The following is an 18171-nucleotide window of genomic DNA, read 5'->3' on the forward strand; positions in this document are numbered from 1 at the left end:
TTTCTTTCCGCTTCGCTGTTCTGTTTCTGTACGAAACAACCGTCTCTCTGACACCTTCGAGGTGTCCCTTTGTCTCTTTGAGGTGCCCTCAGTGACACTGGCTACTTTGTAACTCTAACACTGTCAGCAATTAATTCCCAAAGGTGAGGTCCCCGTGGGAAGTGGGAAAACCCAGCGAATCACCAGGGACCCGCCTGATTCCGAAAAGGCTGGATGCTGGCGGGGAACCGGCCCCGCAGCTCCGGCGTCCCCGCCTGCCTGCGCGGCCTTCAGCTGGGGTTACAGAGGGCTCCCAGCGCCGATCCAAACCGCGTTCCAGGCGGGGTGGGCGGGCCCCCGGCCAGCGAGGCCGAAGCAAAACAACCCGCCCAGGCGTCCAGAGCGTATCCAACCCTGGAGAACCTGCCCCGGGACCAAGAGCCGCAGCCAGCTCAGGCCTCTGGAGTGGGGCCTTTCCAGCCCCTGCAACAGATCCCGGGATCTGTAGTTGGGCGGAGGGGCTCGTTATGGGAAAGGGGTGCGTGCGCGTTTGTGCTAAAACAAGAAAGGCAAGAATCTCCGAGAACAAAACTCTGGTCCTCGCCTGGCCGGGGACCGCAGAAGACAGGGGCGGCGGCGCCAAGGCGGGTCAGGGGCCGGTCCAGCCAAGTTTGCTCCGGCTTAGATAAACTTTCTGATGGCAGTTTTTCCTGGTTGCAGCCTGGGTTCCTTGTAACCGGGTAAGCGTAGCGGGTGGTTGTCCAGAGGGGCGGAGGCTGGCGGTTAGAGGGAATGGAGGGATGGGCCGGACCTGGGGTCGCGCAGGCGCCTTGGTCGCTGCCTCCGATCCGATCACCCCCGCCCTATCTCCTCTGCGAGCTCAGGAAGGTGGCTGGGGGAGGGGGATGGCTCCCTACTGCCGAGGGACGGCCCGAGGCAAACACAAAGCCCTTCCCTCCCCTCCTCCTCTTTCCTCTCCCCTCCCCTCCCCTCCTTTCTCCCCCTTCCTACTCTTCCTCCTCCTCCTCTTGCTCCTCCCGGGCAGGGAAACCCAGCCCCGCGCTCGTCTTTGGGGCCACCGGTCGCCCCCGCCTCCGGGACCTGCGGGGAGGGCCCGCGCGAGGTAAGGGGCGGTGGCAGCGGAGACCCCACCCCCTGTGCCCGCACCTAGAGAGCCCGGAGAGGCTCCGGGCACGGGCGGGGCTCTCTGGGGTTCCAGACGTGGGTGCTGCTGTGCGCACTCTCTCCCTACTCCGGAGGGGACTTGAGGAAGACAGCCAGAGCGCGTCCTCGGGGATCGTGGGGAACGGAAGGGGGAAGGGGGATCAGGGAGTGGGGACAAGGGGCAGAGTGGCATTCCGGAGCGCGAGGTGGCCGCTGGTCCCGGCAGGGTCACCGGGTGTCCTCAGCTGACCTGTGCGGGGCTGGGGTGAGGAACAGCTGGAGGGTGCAGGCACTGTGGCTCGAGGTGCGGGTGTGCGTGCGTGTGCACCGGACGGAGTTTGGTAGGGACCTTTGAGGAGTTCTACCTGCAGGGCTGCCTGTGGGGTGTCAAGTGCTCCCTGCGCCTGAGCGCGCGGGTCAGACCCGGTGTCGCACAGCTTTGATCCCCAGCGCGGACCCCACTGGTGAGTCCAGCCAGTGTGCAGGGCAGATGCTCCGACCGGAGATTTCCTCCCCCGGGTGGAAAAGCAGGAGGGTTGTTGTGTCCGGGCAGGGGGCACTTGGGCTGTCGCGGTGATTGATGGCTGCGCAGCGGGCGGAGGAGGAGTCCCGGATTCCTGCCGGGAAGGGACGGGGCCACTTTCCCACTTTGAGGCCTCTCCGCCCCCTTCTGGGCTTGGCCTCCACCCTTGGCCTGGGCTCCCACCAGCTCGGCGTCCACCCACCGGTGGTGGCGCGCCCCTCGACCGCGCGGGGACAGCAGGATTTGCAGAAGTTCAGCTTGAAAGCCTATGATATGTTGCCAAGAAATACAGGGCAAGATCGGTCCCCTGGGCCCTGAGAGGCGCCTGTCTTCTCAGAGCTCTTAAATCCCTGGGGCTTTCCTAATTCCGCAGTGTAGCGGCACTTCCTTGCGCGGTTTTGGGCACATTGGGGTTTCTTAGGAACACGCTGTCATCGGTAAGGAAACATCAGAGTACTCTTCGACCAAAAGGACTGTAAATACTGAAGCAAAGGGAAACACTTGCTAGGAGTGCAAAGGGCTTACTGGGAAAAAAAGAAACACACAGGGCAGCACTCCATCATTAAGATAAATAGTATTTTAACACAATCTTTTTAACAAAACCAAATTGAATGTAAAAAATTCATGATAAGCAGAAATCAACATTTTAAATAAAGGTGGGTGTTGTTAGAACCCTGCTTCATAGGCCGGGTGCAGTGGCTTATGCCTGTAATCCCAGCACTTAGGGAGGCCAAGGCAGGCAGGTCACTTGAGGTCAGGAGTTCAAGACCAGCCTGGCCAACAGGGTGAAACCCCATCTCTACTAAAAATACAAAAATTAGCTGGGCATGGTGGCACGTGCCTGTGGTCCCAGCTACTCGGGAGGCTGAGGTGGGAGAATCACTTGAACCCGGGGGCAGAGGTTGCAGTAAGCCGACATTGTGCCACTCCACTCAGCCTGGGTGACAGAGTGAAACTCTGTCTAAAAAAAAAGAACCCTGCTTCATTGTTCAATGGGAACAGTCATATCCAGTCTCCCTCCCCCACCTCCCCATTTGTTTGTTCCCTTGCCTGGTGGTTTGAGAGTTGACAGTGGCATGCAACAGATTGAGCAACTCTGGCTTCAGATGTAGTCACGTTCACTGAATGCAGAGCTTTTATTAACTTTTTATCTAATTCAAATGTAGGAGGATATTGTCATAAGTGGATATAGAGGTGCTAATTTTCCTTTTTGCCTCAGGTTCCAATATTGCCTCTGGAATACTCATGCACTCCCGTGCTTTGGCACCTCCAGAGAGCATCACAGGCTAGGGATGGGTAGGGTCCCGGGACAGTGAAGGGCCCTTGCTTTTGGAACTTGGGAAGAAGGCTGTTGACAGGAGCTTTTGGGTTTGGAGACTTGCTCTCAGTAGTTGGAGGCTGGAGACACGGGGAAAACCAACCTGCTATCAAGACCTTTGTCTGGAAACATTCTCCTGCAGACAGTTCATCAGAGCAGAGGAGGAAACTGAAATAGCCCACACTTGACCTCTAGTGTAGGGCAGGTGGGAGGGAGCTTGACTCCCAGGATGGCTATGGCGTGTGCTTATTTAAAGATAACTTCGCAGCAGCACTCTTATCCCCACCCAAGCTGTCCTGCCATACACCTTATCCAAAGTCAAGGGTCACTACCCACTTCAGGACTTCCACTTTCCAGAAAGAACCTCCTTGCTTAGCTAAACCCTCTTCCTCTGCTTGGAGGACACAGATGAATCAGGTATCACAGATGAAACACAGGGTATGCTACCCTGAGAGGTCCATGCTCGTGTGACCCATTAATGGGAGGCCCATTCTTCACATACTCTCTGTATTATAGTGCTTTGACCTTGTGCCCAATTCCCCTTGTATATCCAACCTACCTAATGAACCTTCAAGAATCCTAATAGTTTCAGCAAGAAAGATTTCCCGACCCTGTCCTCCTTTCCCCGGTAAGACACCCCCTCACTGCCACCAGAATTCCTTGTGTGTGTGTGTGTGTGTGTGTGTATCTCTTAAAGCAATACAGTGGACCTCACTTGCCCACTGTCTGTAAGCTTCCCAGGGTCCAAAACCAGGCCATAGCCGTTAAGACCTACCACTCAAGGAGGGGGTGTTGAATGAATGAATGAACAAAAGTGTCCCTTTGTCAAGGCATTTTGAGAAGTTGCACAGCAAGAAGTATACCCTCAGGACTGTAATGCCTCCGAAGAAAGCAGGTAACATTTTTGTAGCACATTATAAAATGGATTTACAAATAGTATCTCAGTCGTTTCTCACAACAGTAGTAGTCATTGCATTTTGTAGGTGAGGAAATGAAGGCCTAAAATTAGTCTGTCATTCTGCCGCAGCACAGTGGACTTGCTAAAGGCGAACCTGCCCAGAGGCACACTCCATGCAGTGTATGTACAGAGCAGGATTCACTGAGTTGTGTTTTAGGATGCAGTTTTGCTAAACAATCACTAATGAGTTACAGTGATAAAATATGTTAGGGAAATGCTAATGTTGTCTGTTTTTTTATGGCAGGACTTTAAGGAGTCTTTATTGTTATACCATATATTGGGACTCTTTAGAATGACACCATAGTATGGGATGCTTGCCAACTTTATTTGGCCACAGAACACTCTTTCTCATGAAGTATCTTCTGGATCCAGTGTTCCAAGGAATTCACCTAGGGAATTGTTTAGTTCTCCCAAAATCTTATAATGTCTAGGCCAACTTCCAAGGAATGTTGATTCCATCTAATATGTGGTATTTTGGATAGTAAAAATGTATATTCTGGACACTAGAAAAGCATAATAATCCACCCTTGTCAATTTAGAGTGGATTGTTGATCTGTGTATCCAATTAACTCAAGTAGCTTCCATGCATCCGATTAATATGAATAGGTTCTTTGGGTTTGATCAGATATGATCTGAGGGAACCCCAGCCTGTGGAGAGCACTGCCTTTTTGCTGCCCAGAAGCCTTCAGATTTCAACCGGCCTTTCCAACTCTGAGAATCCCCTCAAACGCAGCTCTGTAGATGGGGTGGCAACTTCAGGGTTCTTGTCCTGAGATCACTATTTCATCTTGGCTAGTGACATCCATTGAGTGAGAAAGTACACCTGCTCAGTGAATTTTCTGTTCTCTCATTCCTCTCTCCCTGGGTGCTGGCCAAGTGAATTCTCTAGGGTGTCTAAGTGTGTGTGGACATTTGCTTATGAAAAGTAAGTAAATGTCACTCTCTGGGTGTCTCAGACCTGGAACAGAAGCCTGCTAACAGCAATCCCTCCTCATAGGAGCTGCAGCCCCCGTTCACAAGCAACCATTGTTTGAAATCAGGTATTTTTAAATCAGAGTTTGCCTTCAATCTACTGTTAGAGCACCTTCCACGGACCAGTAACCTCAGCTATTGAGGCTTTATTGCAATTAAGGAGACAAAGTGAGGAAGTTGGAGTTAGAATTTCAGGGACTCAAAGGAGAATTGTGGGCTAGTGGAGGAGCCTTCGGAAAGTGATCAAAGAGGCACAGCTGTGCAAATTTAACGTTCATCTGCAGACATTTCTAGGTCTCCAATGCTGAGCAAATATATCTCAAGATTTGTTTCGTAGATTTTTCCAAAGCACAAAAATTAACAATTCTCATTTAGAGATATGTATTAAACAGGGTGGTGTCACAGAAGTTAAGGGAAGGAGTGTTTTGAGAAAAATGGACCTATCAGATGGGGCGGGATGGGGAGTGACAAGGGGAGTTGAAGAAGATGACTAGAAGGCTGATGGGTCATTAGCCAAGCCGTGGAGTTCAAGTGTGTGTGTGAGCATGCACATGTCATTGTGCTGTGCGAACAAGGGAGAAGGTAGGGAAGAAACACTGAATGTGATTTATTTTATTTATTTATTTATTTATTTAGAGAGAGAGTTTCGCTCTTGTTGCCCAGGCTGGAGTGCAGTGGTGCGATCTCGGCTCACTACAACCTCCACCTCCCGGAGTCAAGTGATTCTCCTGCCTCAGCCTCCTGAATAGCTGGGATTACAGGTGCCCGCCACCACACCTGGCTAATTTTTTGTATTTTTAGTAGAGATGGGGTTTCATGATGTTGGCCAGGCTGGTCTCGAACTCCTGACCTCAGGTGATCCACCCACCTTGGCCTCCCAAAATGCAGCAATTACAGGCGTGTGCCACCATGCACAGGCCTAAATGTGATTTTTAACCTGTTGAGTTTAAAAGTCCTGGCCAGGTGCAGTGGCTCATGCCTGTAATCCTAGCACTATGGGAGGCTGAGGTGGGCAGATCACTTGAGGTCAGGAGTTCAAGGCCAGCCTGACCAACATGGTGAAACCCTGTCTCTACTAAAAATACCAAAAAAATTAGCTGGGCCTGGTGGCAGGCCCCTGTAGTCCTCGCTATTTCAGAGGCTAAGGCAGGAGAATCCCCTGAACCCGGGAGGCAGAGGTTGCAGTGAGCCAAGATCACTCCTTTGCACTCCAGCCTGGGTGACAGAGCAAGACTCTGTCTCTAAATAAATAAATAAATAAATAAGTAAATAAGATATATATGTATATCAGCACAGAGAAGTGTGGAATGTCAGCTGAAAGTGTGAATAGAACCACACAAGTGAATATAGCCGTTAGCAAAACCACTCAATAGCATAATCACATAATGAATGAGTGAATGAATGAATGATTAAATGACACTTTTTTGTAGCAGAAACTGTTTTTAAACTCACTAATAGTTAGGTGAAAGTTTAAACACAGTCATTTTGTAAAAGAGTCTAAGAAAATAAAATTGAATTTTTTAACGCTGTAGGTATTCCAGCCTGTGTGAGATATCTTATTCTGGTCAAAAAGCTTTGGTTGTAAGAACCTCCATTACTAACTTTGAATGATGCTCCATGATTGAGAGCCCCTGATTCAGTTTGATGTAGGAATGGTTATAAAGGTATGCTGGTTTGTTTTAAAAACCATCCTAAGAGTGATTTAAAAGACATTGCTGGACTTTATAGTATCCAAATGAGAAACGGATTCTGGAGGTGTTCTAATTCCTACTATGAGTGTATATCTCATTTTTATTTGATGATGCCATCTGGCCAAGTGATAGTACATGGAGTATTAATACATAACCCCCCACTTGCTTAAAATTCTCAAAATTTGAGTCATTTCAAAAATCAAATTTGGAAACATTTGTATTTTTAATGAGTGAAGTCTTTTTTTAAGTAAGTTAATCCAATAAATTGGATAAAGAGACTTTTTGTTTTTTATGTACCTGATTTTATTTGGTAGATCAGGAATTCAAAATTTAAAAAAAGCTAGATTAAATAGTTAGCTAGATGAACTTTAGTTATTAAAGAAATTGTTACCGATTTTTCCCAAATGCTGAACTCCCCCATTGCATTTTAACTATGGCTCGATTACAAGAATACTTTTAAAACATGAATGGAAGCAGACATCTGTCCTGTGTGGTAACTGAGGGCAGCTGCGCTAGTCAGATTGCATGGAAACCTTTGAGTCTCGGAAAGTCAGCCAGGATCCCACACCAGGGGAAGTTGAGTGCTGAGACCAGTCACCTCGTCTATGCAGGACTTAGCAGTCCTGGGTGTGTCTGACTTCAGCACACTCATGTCCGGATAAGGGACGTGGAACCTAAACGCTCATCATCTTGCTATCCAGACTTTCCTTGCTTAAGTGCTAAATGTTTATCGCTTCAGTGATACACATTTTGTCATACAAAATCTTTAACCTTTTGCATCATCAAATGTTTGTGCTTTTTCTTAAAATTTCCTTAGTGGCTCCTCTGCATAGAAAACCTTTCCACTTCCTCAATCAATTACCTAGCCTTTTATATTTTCTTCTAATGTTTATGCTTTCAGTTTTTCAGATTACAATTTAAATTCATTTGAGATCATTTGGCAGGTGGTTTATAAAGTAGGAACAAAAGTTTATTCTTTTTTCCCCATAGTTTTCCCCCAGGTCTGGCATCATTTGGTGAATAAACCTGCCTTTCCCCAGCTCCATAATACATACAAATTATACTAGGAAGGGCAAGTCCCACTTCACTTTCTGCGGTTTTTTTTTTTTTTTTTTTTTTTTTGACAGAGTCTTGCTCTGTCTCCCAGGCAGGAGTGCAGTGGCATGATCTCAGCTCACTGCAACCTCTGCCTACCAGGTTGTACTTTTAGTAGAGACGGGGGTTTCACCATGTTGGCCAGGCTGGTCTCGAACTCCTGACCTAAAGTGATTCACCTGCCTCAGCCTCCCAAAGTGCTGGGATTACAGGCGTGAGCCACCGTGCCAGGCCACTTTCTGCCCTTTTATCTTCTCCCCCACCCCCAAATTTTCTTGACAAATTCACTTATTAATTCTTCCAGTGAAATTTTATTCCAGGGGATTTGTTTGGAATTATATTAAGCCTAATTTGGGAAGACCTGAAAGATAGTTTGGGATCCTCTTTTTCTGGGAAACCATGACATTGAATTAGAGCCAGTGGGCATTGATTGTATGTGTTCAGGCCACACATGCACACTGATCCCTGCAGTGGCTGGTGAGGAAGGCACAAACCCAGACTGGAGGAGACTGGCTTCTGGTTTCAGCTCTGCTGGGAGGTGTGGGACCTTGGCTGGCTCAAAGGTTCATTTGCACTCATGTGTGCAGGCGCTCCTTTAGGATTCCAGGCTTCAAGGACCTAGCAGCCTAGCAGGGGATACTTACACACACTGGGAAGGGCAGGACAGTGTGGTCAGTGCTTGACTTGAGAGACAGACATACTTGTGTTGAGTTTGAACTAGAAGACCCCTATTTCAAGTTCTTTGTTGCTTTCCTTTGCAATGGTTTTTCTCCTTGATAATTTAGGGATCCCACAAAGTGAGAGGCTCTTGTCTTTTTAGAAAAGGTATTTATCCCTCTTCCTTTTATGAAGTAAGCACAGGGATCTTGGGGGTGGGATGGGGTGGGTTTAGGAGATTCCTCTGGCTCTCTGCTAGACTAATGTTGTTGAAGGAAGGCGACTTCATCCTCATGGATGGCAAGACCCTTTGGAAGGTTTCATGGCTTGTGAGAAAAGGAGGCTACAGAGGGAGGGAGGGAAGGAGGGACAGCCGGTGGGATGGCCCAGGCACAGATGGGGAGAATGGTCCTCCTAGGTTGACGGAGGCGCTGTATTAGGGTGGCTTCTTCAAAGCTTCTTATCCCCTCAGTCGTGTGAGGTCTGATGTCTGAAGTGACAGTCAGACAGCTCCCTGTCCCTCCCTCATAGTGGGAGGCTGCTCCTGGCCATCTGTCATGGATGGGGCACCCACCCATCCTCTCTGTATTCCGGGATTCCTGCCTTAACAGATTGTGTGTGTTTCGTATGACAAACACTGTCTCTGGGCACATCTCATACCCTAGTTTTCCCCAATATTTGTAGCTAATGTCTTTCCCTAAACAGTTTACAGGATGACCTTAGACTACATATATGATCTAAATAATACAAATAACCTACTACACTTTAGTATCAGCTCAGGCAATCTCCCCCTTTTAAACTGTGCTTCCATGGGACCTTGGGATCAGAGGTAGAGTCATTTCAAAGAACAGGGCTAGGAAAGGGCAGATTCAAGGTTGGTTCCCAGACCACTTTCTATTCAAGGGCAATGTGGTTGCATACAGAAGGGGTACTTCATCCTTTCCTGGGCATCAGAAAAGGATTCACAGTGGAAGAGATGTCTAAGCTACAGTGGATGGAATCATCAGTGTTAACTAATAACACGTGGGTTCCAGGCAGGAGCGGCAAGTACAAAGAGTGAGAAATAAGCTGGGTGCGATGGCTCACACCTGTAATCCCAGCACTTTGAGAGGCTGAGGCAGGCAGATCACTTGAAGTCAGGAGTTCAAGACCACCCTGGCCAATATGGTGAAACCCCATCTCTACTAAAAATGCAAAAATTAGCTGGGCGTTGTGGCACGCACCTGCTACTCAGGAGGTTGAGGCAGGAGAATTGCTTGAACCCGGGAGGCGAAGGTTGCAGTGAGCTGAGATCGCGCCACTGCACTCCAGCCTGGGCAATAGCGTGAGACTCCATCTCAGAAAAAAAAAAAAAGAAAAAAAAAAGTGAGAAACAAGAGAGGCTTGGAGCACCTAGGGAAGGAACATGGAGTCTGTAGGGGCCAAGGGAAAAGTTCTCCTTCACCTGCTGAAGGTTTGCTGTAAAATCAACTCAGAAAAGGCAGGTTAATTGGGTAAAGGCATACAGATTTACTTAACGTGTCTACAGAGGAGCCTTCAGAATGAAGACCCAAAATACAGGGGAAATTGTGTTTATGTTTAGGTTCAACAAATATGGACAGCCGTGTAGAAATGTGACTGGACAAACAGTCTGATTGAGTGCGAACAGACTGCTTGGGGAGATCCAGCAAGGCCTGTCTGTCTAGTTCCTCCTGGTCTCTCTGAGCAGCATTCCTTTCTTCCAGGTATGGAGCTGACCCTCTCCGGAGTGCTCTTATGACCTATAGTTAGTCACAGTAGGTCAGACAGTTTCTTTATGGCCAGTTTTTACACAGAATGGTGGTGGGAAAGTTACAGCAGTAAGTTTAGGTTTTGTGGCTGGCTCTGGGGAAAAGAGGTTATGGGTCCTATGACCCACTTTGAAGGAGAATTCTAGTTTCTCTGGCTAGCCTCAGGGAGGATGGGACTGAGAGACCAGAGGGCAGGAGGTCAGAGAATGACTTTTGCTTCTGAGGCCCTCATTTTGGGGTACTGTTTTCTGAGCTCCTGCGAGTTCATTATGGCACCACTTAGAATGCGAGGCTCCTGGCCAGGCGTGGTGGCTCACTCCTGTAATCCCAGGACTTTGTGGGGGCTGAGGCAGATGGTTCACCTGAGGTCAGGAGTTCGAGACCAGCCTGGCCAACATGGCGAAACCCTGTCTCTACTAAAAATACAAAAATTAGCTGGGCGTGGTGGCAGGTGCCCATAATCCCAGCTACTCAGGAGGCTGAGGTAGGATAATCACTTGAACCTGGGAGGCAGAGGTTGCAGGGAGCCGAGATCACGCCACTGCACTCCAGCCTGGGCAACAGAGCAAAACTGTCTCAAAAAAAAAAAAAAAAAAAATCAATGCAAGTATCCTGCGAAACATGGAGAGAGACGGAGGATGTGACCCAGACCCTCTGAGGGCTTCAGTCCAGGGAGGGAGGCAAGAACTGTACCTGCAGGACAAGTGGAGGACAACTTAGGAGAGCGTCATGTCCCAATGATCCAGACTGTGTGTCACGATGGAGAAAGTCTGTGAGGGAAACAAACAAATGCTCAGGTTCTGCCTGGTCTCTCCCTATGTTTTGATCTAAATAGCATCTCAGGCTCCTTGTCAATAACAGGAGATGAGGGAAGGTCTCAGACCAGGTTCCCTAGAAGCAGACCCTGAGGTGAGGATTCATGGAAAATGGATGAAGAAATATTCACAGGAAAACAGGAGAGTGGGGAAAGGGGGCCAGAGGCGAGGAAGCTGAGCAGTGGTGCAAACTGGAATGCTCTGGAAACAGTGTGAGCCCCGCAAGAGTAGCCAGATCGGAGGCCAGCTTTCTGGAGACGCTCTACCCCTGCATCAGTCAGACTAAGGGTTGCCCCAAGTGCTTCCAGCTCTCTCTGCACGCAGGCAAAGCAAGTCCCATAGAGGGCGTTCTCTGACAGGGACCCAGGTGCTGGCTGTGGCTTGCAAACGTGCATGAAAATGATTTAGGACTCTGAAGGCACAGGGACAGGGCGCTGGCAGCATTTGCCAGAGTGGGATACCTGTTCTCATCCTCACACAGGCAGACAGAGTGGATTGTTATGAATAATTCATTGTCATTTCTTGTGACCTCCTGATCGTATGAGGAGCAGGAGTTTCTTACTGACATTACACAGCATGATGCCATGTGTGGCTTACTGGCCCCTCAGAGGTTATGCTGGCCCACCAGAAACCGTCTCTCCTCTATGTGCCTATTTCCCACACTTCTGGTGCTGATTTTTATGCCTTTAGACCTTATTGGAAATATTCAATATAATTACAAGATACCTATAGATATATAAATATTCTTCTCGGACATAGTTTGCTTTCTGTTTCTTTCTTTTTTTTTTTTTTTTTTGAGACTGAGTCTCGCTCTGTCACCCAGGCTGGAGTACAAAGTCGCACTCTCGGCTCACTGCAACCTCTGCCTCTTGGGTTCAAGTGATTCGCCTGCCTCAGCCTCCTGAGTAGCTGGAATTACAGGCGCCCACTGCCACGCCCAGCTAATTTTTGTGTTTTTAGTAGAGATGGGGTTTCACCATGTTGGCCAGGCTGGTCTTGAACTCCTGACCTCAGGTGATCCACGCGCCTTGGCCACGCGCCTTGGCCTCCCAAAGCGCTGGGATTACAGGCATGAGCCACCGTGCCCGGCCAGCTTTCTGTTTCTATTATTATTGGCTCTGAGTTCCTTGAAGGGTAAGTAATGAATAGGATAGAGGACATTGAGAGCTGTGGGTCTAGGAGACCAGAGAATATGAAGATCTGAGAAGAATCTTCTAACTAGGTCAGGGCACAGCACACACCCTCACCACCCAGGCTAGTAGTTTGTCAAATCCTTACTCAAATACACATGAGTATCTGAATGCATAGGCACCTTCCCACCTCCATCCGTTCTGTGCCGTAGTCATCATTATCGCCCCTCCATCTCTGGTAGGTTGCACAAGCCCTGCCAGTGAAGTGTAACAGGGTTGGATATGTAAATTACTTCAAACTAGCAGATCACAAGAGATTTCAGAGATGAAGCACGTTGTTGTTACCAGGCGGCTGCAATTTGACATGAAGCTCCTACCAGTGACAAACCACTAGTAGGAATTCCATGTGTTTGCTATTCTGAGCATGCAGCAGCTGGAGTAATGGCTGAGAAAGCAGAATAACATGACAGGGCCATATGAAATCAGATATTTTCAATACTGTGTTTCAAGACCTCAGGAGGTGGATCATAATAAGCTCTAATTTGAACTGCTGATATAAGGTGGAAATCAACCTCTTTTGAAAGTTTTTTACTAAGGTATATTTCACTTAGCTTAAGAATCAATAAACAATAAAAATAATTATTGTAAGAGAAAAAGTAATCAACCCCAAGAGCAAAAGAAAATGAACAGCAGAAAAGGAAAAGCGAATATTTTAGCTATAGTTTCCTGTAAGCGCATTTAAACCTCTTGGTTGTAGCTGGTCTTTAACATTCTGAGGAATTGTTTCTATTTCTCATGGAAGATGGTGTAATGAAGGTATGAAAGGCTCCAGGAAAAGCTATGCTCAAGTTTTTTAGAGAGACAAAAAGAGCCTGGCATAAGAACTAAGACTTCATATTTCACAAGGATTATGATGTTTTACAAAATAAATATCATTCTAGAAGCAAAGATAAAAAGTAATAAATTTAGCAAAATAACTGTTGAAGGTTGACTGAGCTGAAGGAACTATGCAATTAAGGATTATTTAATTTAACAGGACTGCCTTTGAGGAAAACAATGTTGGGTGAGTGCTGGAGAAATTGACCCAGCTATGATACCATTTGACTTCAAAATTGTTTACATGCCATGTGAAAAGCCCAGTGCAGAGGCAAGGAGAAAGCCCTCTGACCCTTGAAGCATTTCCCGATGAGCCATTTAACAGAACCTCTCTGCAAATGAGCATTTCTAAGGGGACACAATTCCCCTGCCCTCCATCTGGAGGAGGAAATGTGAAATCTTGTTTTCCCTGCGGAGCTGCTTCCGCTCAGTCACCACCAAGCTCTGCAACTCATGGCTCTGCCCCCGGCCTCTGTCCCTCTTCCACCTCCTGCTGCCTCCTTCCCAGCAAGAATTCCATGTTTTCACGTATAACCTGTACGTGAAAAAACAAAAACCTGTTTTTTCTCTGCTCTCACAACAATCACCAACACAGAAGCCTTCTGTGACCAAATGTGTGGGGTTTTTCCCCACACACCAAGCAGTGGACACCAGCTGGGCATCCTCCAGCTCAATTCCCATAGGGTGAGGGCTGAGTCTCACAAGACTGCCCCCACCCCGCCCCCACCTTCCCACTAGGGCCGCAAGTCCCGGCCTCCGGATCTGCTGACAGACCCGGCATCAAGTGGGGGTTCCCACAGCCCCTTCTTCGAGTTCAACTAATTTGCTAGAGTAGCTCACAGAGCTCAGGGAAACACAAATATTTATTGGATTATTGTAAAGGATATTGCAAAGGATACAGATGAAGAGAAGCACAGGGGGAGGCCAGCTTCCAAGAAGCTTTCTGAATGCAGGCCTTTGACGTGTTTGTGGAAGCTTCATTACCTAGGTCTGCCTGGTCAAACCATTGGCTATTGGTGATCAACTTAACCTTCAGCCCCTCTCCTGTCCCTGGAGGTGAGACAGTGGTCAAAGTCCCAGTCCTCTAATCCTGCCTTGGTCTTTCCTGTAACCAGGGACTGCCAGCTGTCAATCAGCTCATTAGCATGCAGAAACATCACTTTGGAGATTCTAAGGATTTTTGGAGTTGTATGGCAGGAAACAGGGTTAAAGACCAGGTATATGTTTCATAATATATCACATAACACCTCCTTTGCGTATTCCTCATTTCTCTTGCCTGGTCTCTCTCAGGGCACTCCCCGAACTCAACCCCAACCCCTGCTGAAGCACACTTCCCCTGGGCTGTCCCTGCACCAGGCAGACGGACATGGCCAGGAAGACCACGGCATCCTTAAGGGATTCACGGCTGTCGGTCTCGAGGGGTCCAGCTCCCTTTCCGTAGTCCATCCACACACCTCTTCAGATCAATCTTCGACATACTTGTTTTTCAAATTACATTTTTATATGCGTAGGAGTGAAGGAGAGTTTGGGGAACTAACACTTACTGCTTTGGTATTTCCTTTCTTCTCCTCTCTGATCCTATCCTCTTTCATTTCATTAAAACGCTCTGACAGCAGCTTTTCTAAATTGCTTTCACAACCCACTAATGGGCTTTGAAAAAAACATGCCCTGAACGATTGTTCCACTCTGACTCTCCCTTCTCAAGCCTCCTGCCTCCTCCTGCCCTCCTCACTCTCTCGTTATTTTGAGACAGGATCTTGCTCTGTTGCACAGAAACTAGAACTAATCCACAGAACTTCCATGACTCCCAAACCCCTCCCAAACGCTACCAAGCCACCTGCATGCCGACCGTAGGCTCCAGCTCCCTCCTGCTTCCGTGGATAGAACAGACGCGCGCTCTCAGGTATGCAGTCCACCCAGGCTTCTCTCAGATACTCAAGGGCATTACTGCAGCAATTGTCCCGCTCTTTGCTGGGTCACCAGTTTCTCACCCTGTTTCCTGGCTCATTTCCATCCAGCTGGATTCATACTGTAGTATGGCCCATCTTCAGAGAAGCTTCTCTTGACTCCACTTTTACTTCCAGCTTCCACATCTTTTCTCAGCTTTCATTTTACAAAGAACTCTTTACGAGTGCATCGGTGCTCACTGTCCCCAAGTCCCTTCCTCCACTTCTTCCGTTGTACCACTCTAGCCAGGATACTGCCCCCTGAACTGATTTTGTCAAGGTCACCGATGACCCCCCTGTTTTCAAATCCAGTGGTCAGTCTTTGATCCCCATATGATGTGATTTTCTAGCAGCATCTGACATTAAACCAAGGATGGGGCCCTTCTGAATGCAGGGCCCTGTGTGACTGAACGGTTTGGGTGCCACGAAGCCAGCCCTGGAACCATGCTGATCTTGGGTTTCATGTCACAAGAGACACAAGCTTCCACTGACAAGCACTCCAAGATCCCAAGGAATAATCCCAGCAGCTAAAAGGGTCCCGGCACTGCCTGAGCCAGACCTCTGTTCAGGACTTCACATGGCTGCCTCATCTCAGAACCCTGACCAGCCTGTGAGATGATCACTTTGTGCCTCATCCCCCTGGTATGCATGAAGTCGTTTTATGCTTTTTTCCCCAAATTATAGAAACTGAGGCACAGAGAGATGGAGTGATTTGTCTGTAGTCACAAAGCTTGAAAGTGGGGAAGCCACAATTCACTCCTGGTCTGTCAAACACCAGGACCTACACTTGTAGCAATGACTCTGTAATAACCTCAGGGTGTCCCTGTGTAGAAATACAGGCATGCATTAATTTTCTAGGGTTGCTGTAACAAAATACCACAAACAAGGTGGCTCGAAACAACAGAAATTTATTGTCTCACAGTTCTGGAGGCCAGAAGTCTGAAATCAAGGTGTCGGCAGGGCTGTGCTCCCTCTGACGGTGGTAGGGAAGGAGCTGTTCCAGGCCTCACTCCCGGCTTCTGGAAGCCTCAAGCATGCCTTGTAGATGCATCCCTCCAGTCCTCCATGCTCACACATTCTCCCTGAGTGTCCTCACATCGTCCTCCAGGTTTCCCCCTTTCCTGTTGGATTGGGGCTCATCTGATGACCTCATCTAACTTAGTTAAATCTGCATAGACCCCATTTCCAAATAAGGTAATATCCAATGCTACTGGGGGTGAGAACTCCAACATATCTCTTTGTGGGGACACAATTCAACCCATAACTAGGTGTAAAATTAGAAACTGATGAGATATCCAGGAAGTGTGACCAGTGCACACAATCAGAAAATAGAGTCAGGCATTCTCAGCAGTAAATAGCTATTCCGGGTCAAAGGGCCGGGTGTGAGTTGCCTCCATCTTGTCTTGTTCTGCTGTTGTTGGGGAGGCCTTAGCACCTTCTGAGCTGGGTGAAAGCAGAGAATGGGAGCTGAAGGCTTAAAGAAAGGGCCAAGCGAGGTGGGTGGTTCCTGAGCTTTGATTTGGTGGCGTGCTGTCTATTAGACCACCCTGACTGGTTTCTGTGATCTCTCCATGGTACTGCTGAGTGCCAGGTACATCTCTTTGGAGGTATTGATGCTTAATGAACTGCAGCTTCTCCTTCCTGCTGGCTGAGGTGCATGAGAGGCCAAATGACTGTATTTGGGAGATGTGCGGTACAATTTCAAAATGCCTGATAATACAGTGATCTGGTTACAATCACTATTAAAATCACATCATGGATTGTGATAACAAAAATAAAATAATATGATATACTAGACGATAAATATTATAAAATATATACATATAATAAAGATAAACGAAATATGTTTAGCTTCATATAAAAATCACCATCATGCCCTTGATTTGACCCTGACCAGCACCCAGTTCCCATGACCTTGGAGCTTCCTGCATTCTGACCCTGAGCTTCTGTCCCATGGAACAACTGTGTTTATGGGCTGTCAACCAGCTACCATAGGCAGGGGATGGAGGCCTTTATAGGCTCCTCTCTTTTATCTCACAGGGAAGTTTTAAAGACAGAGCTCAGGTTTCTGAACTCAACTTACATAATGCATCTAAAATGACATAAATATGAATGTATCTCACCTATCACCCCCAAGCAGCCAAGTACCAGTTCACTGAATCAGGAGAGAGCCCTGGGATTGCTGAAGAGGGCAGGATGATGGAGATGCATAAAGAACTCAACACAACCCAACTCTGATTTATGTCTCCAAAGGAAGTCAGATAGGAATGTGAACTGGGCACATAGTATTTTTCTTACAGGAGCATATAATAAAAGCAATATTTTTGCAACTAGAGAAGAAGCGGGAAAAAGATCAAGAGTCAGAGATTGCAGAGTGGAATTCCAAGAGGAATCTTTAGTCAGAAAAAGCCATGAGTCTCTCTTGTCCTCTGCCACTGTGGCATGTAAAGGAATTGAAAATGCCTTGAGAAAATTATTCGTATTCTAGAAAAAGGACACAAGGGAGTGGGATCCATGCATTTGCTCATCAAATCACTATTGAGTACCAATTGTGTTGTCAGGCACTGAACAGGCAGGGTACCCGCTTTGTACTTCCCTGAATCTCCATGGCCATTGTCCCATTCCAAGCCATTGTTCTCTCTTGTGAATAGGATGATGTAATAGGATTTGGTGTTACAAAGTTCACCCTGACTGCTGATCACAGACAGCATTTCAGTGGAGCAAGAGTGGCCTCAGTGAGACCAGATAGGAGAAGACTGTGATCATTCAGAAACTGGTCCCTGGCTAGAGGAAAGAATTGGAGGCAAAATTTGGAGAATGACCCAGCAAAGCTGTGGTGAATTAGATGTGAGGAGAGCAGAAGAGTCAAGGATGGCCCATTACTGACCACCCACATTCATGGAGGCATTATTTAAGGAGATGATCAATCTGGGAGGAAAAGAAGCCAAAGCAATACAGAGTTCCACTTCGTATGTGTTAAGTTTGATGAGCCTGTGAAAACCCAAGGAGGTGTTAAATATCTGGGAGTCTGGAGCTTGAAAGAGAGCTTTGGGCTACAAATGCATTGTTAGCAGTTTTCAGAATATAGAAAGCCTAAAGAGGATAAAATTGTCTAAGAAAAGGATATGGAGATGTTATCCTAGGGTTAACTCATGTAACAGGATGGCAATAAGTGCAAAATTTTATGTTGCCAACTATGGTCTCCAAAGTCTGTGAGAACGTGGCAGTGCAAAGGTTGACTGCTGGTTCATTTCACTAAATTGCGTATCTTCCCTGCA

The 18171-nt window shown here is 47.5% G+C and overlaps 1 protein-coding gene across 4 annotated transcripts in view; it reads left to right on the top strand.

Moving 5' to 3' along the window:
* Nucleotides 1-386: 386 nt before the first annotated feature.
* The window catches only part of RIN2 (Ras and Rab interactor 2), a 251239-nt gene continuing 233454 nt past the window's right edge, over nt 387-18171 (top strand). The window contains exon 1 of one of the 4 annotated variants that reach the window (XM_016937522.4): nt 387-719. Coding sequence is in view for 1 of the 4 variants with exons in the window: in XM_024352161.3 (XP_024207929.2) it covers nt 885-1102 (218 nt within the window). In the remaining 3 variants the exon portion in view is untranslated. Of the gene's footprint in view, nt 720-823; nt 1103-18171 lie in introns of those variants that run through there. The other 3 variants (XM_063803173.1, XM_024352161.3, XM_063803172.1) reach the window with 3 other exon arrangements.

This window comes from Pan troglodytes, chromosome 21 (genome assembly GCF_028858775.2).
Source record: "Pan troglodytes isolate AG18354 chromosome 21, NHGRI_mPanTro3-v2.0_pri, whole genome shotgun sequence".
Classification (NCBI taxonomy): Eukaryota; Metazoa; Chordata; class Mammalia; order Primates; family Hominidae; genus Pan; species Pan troglodytes.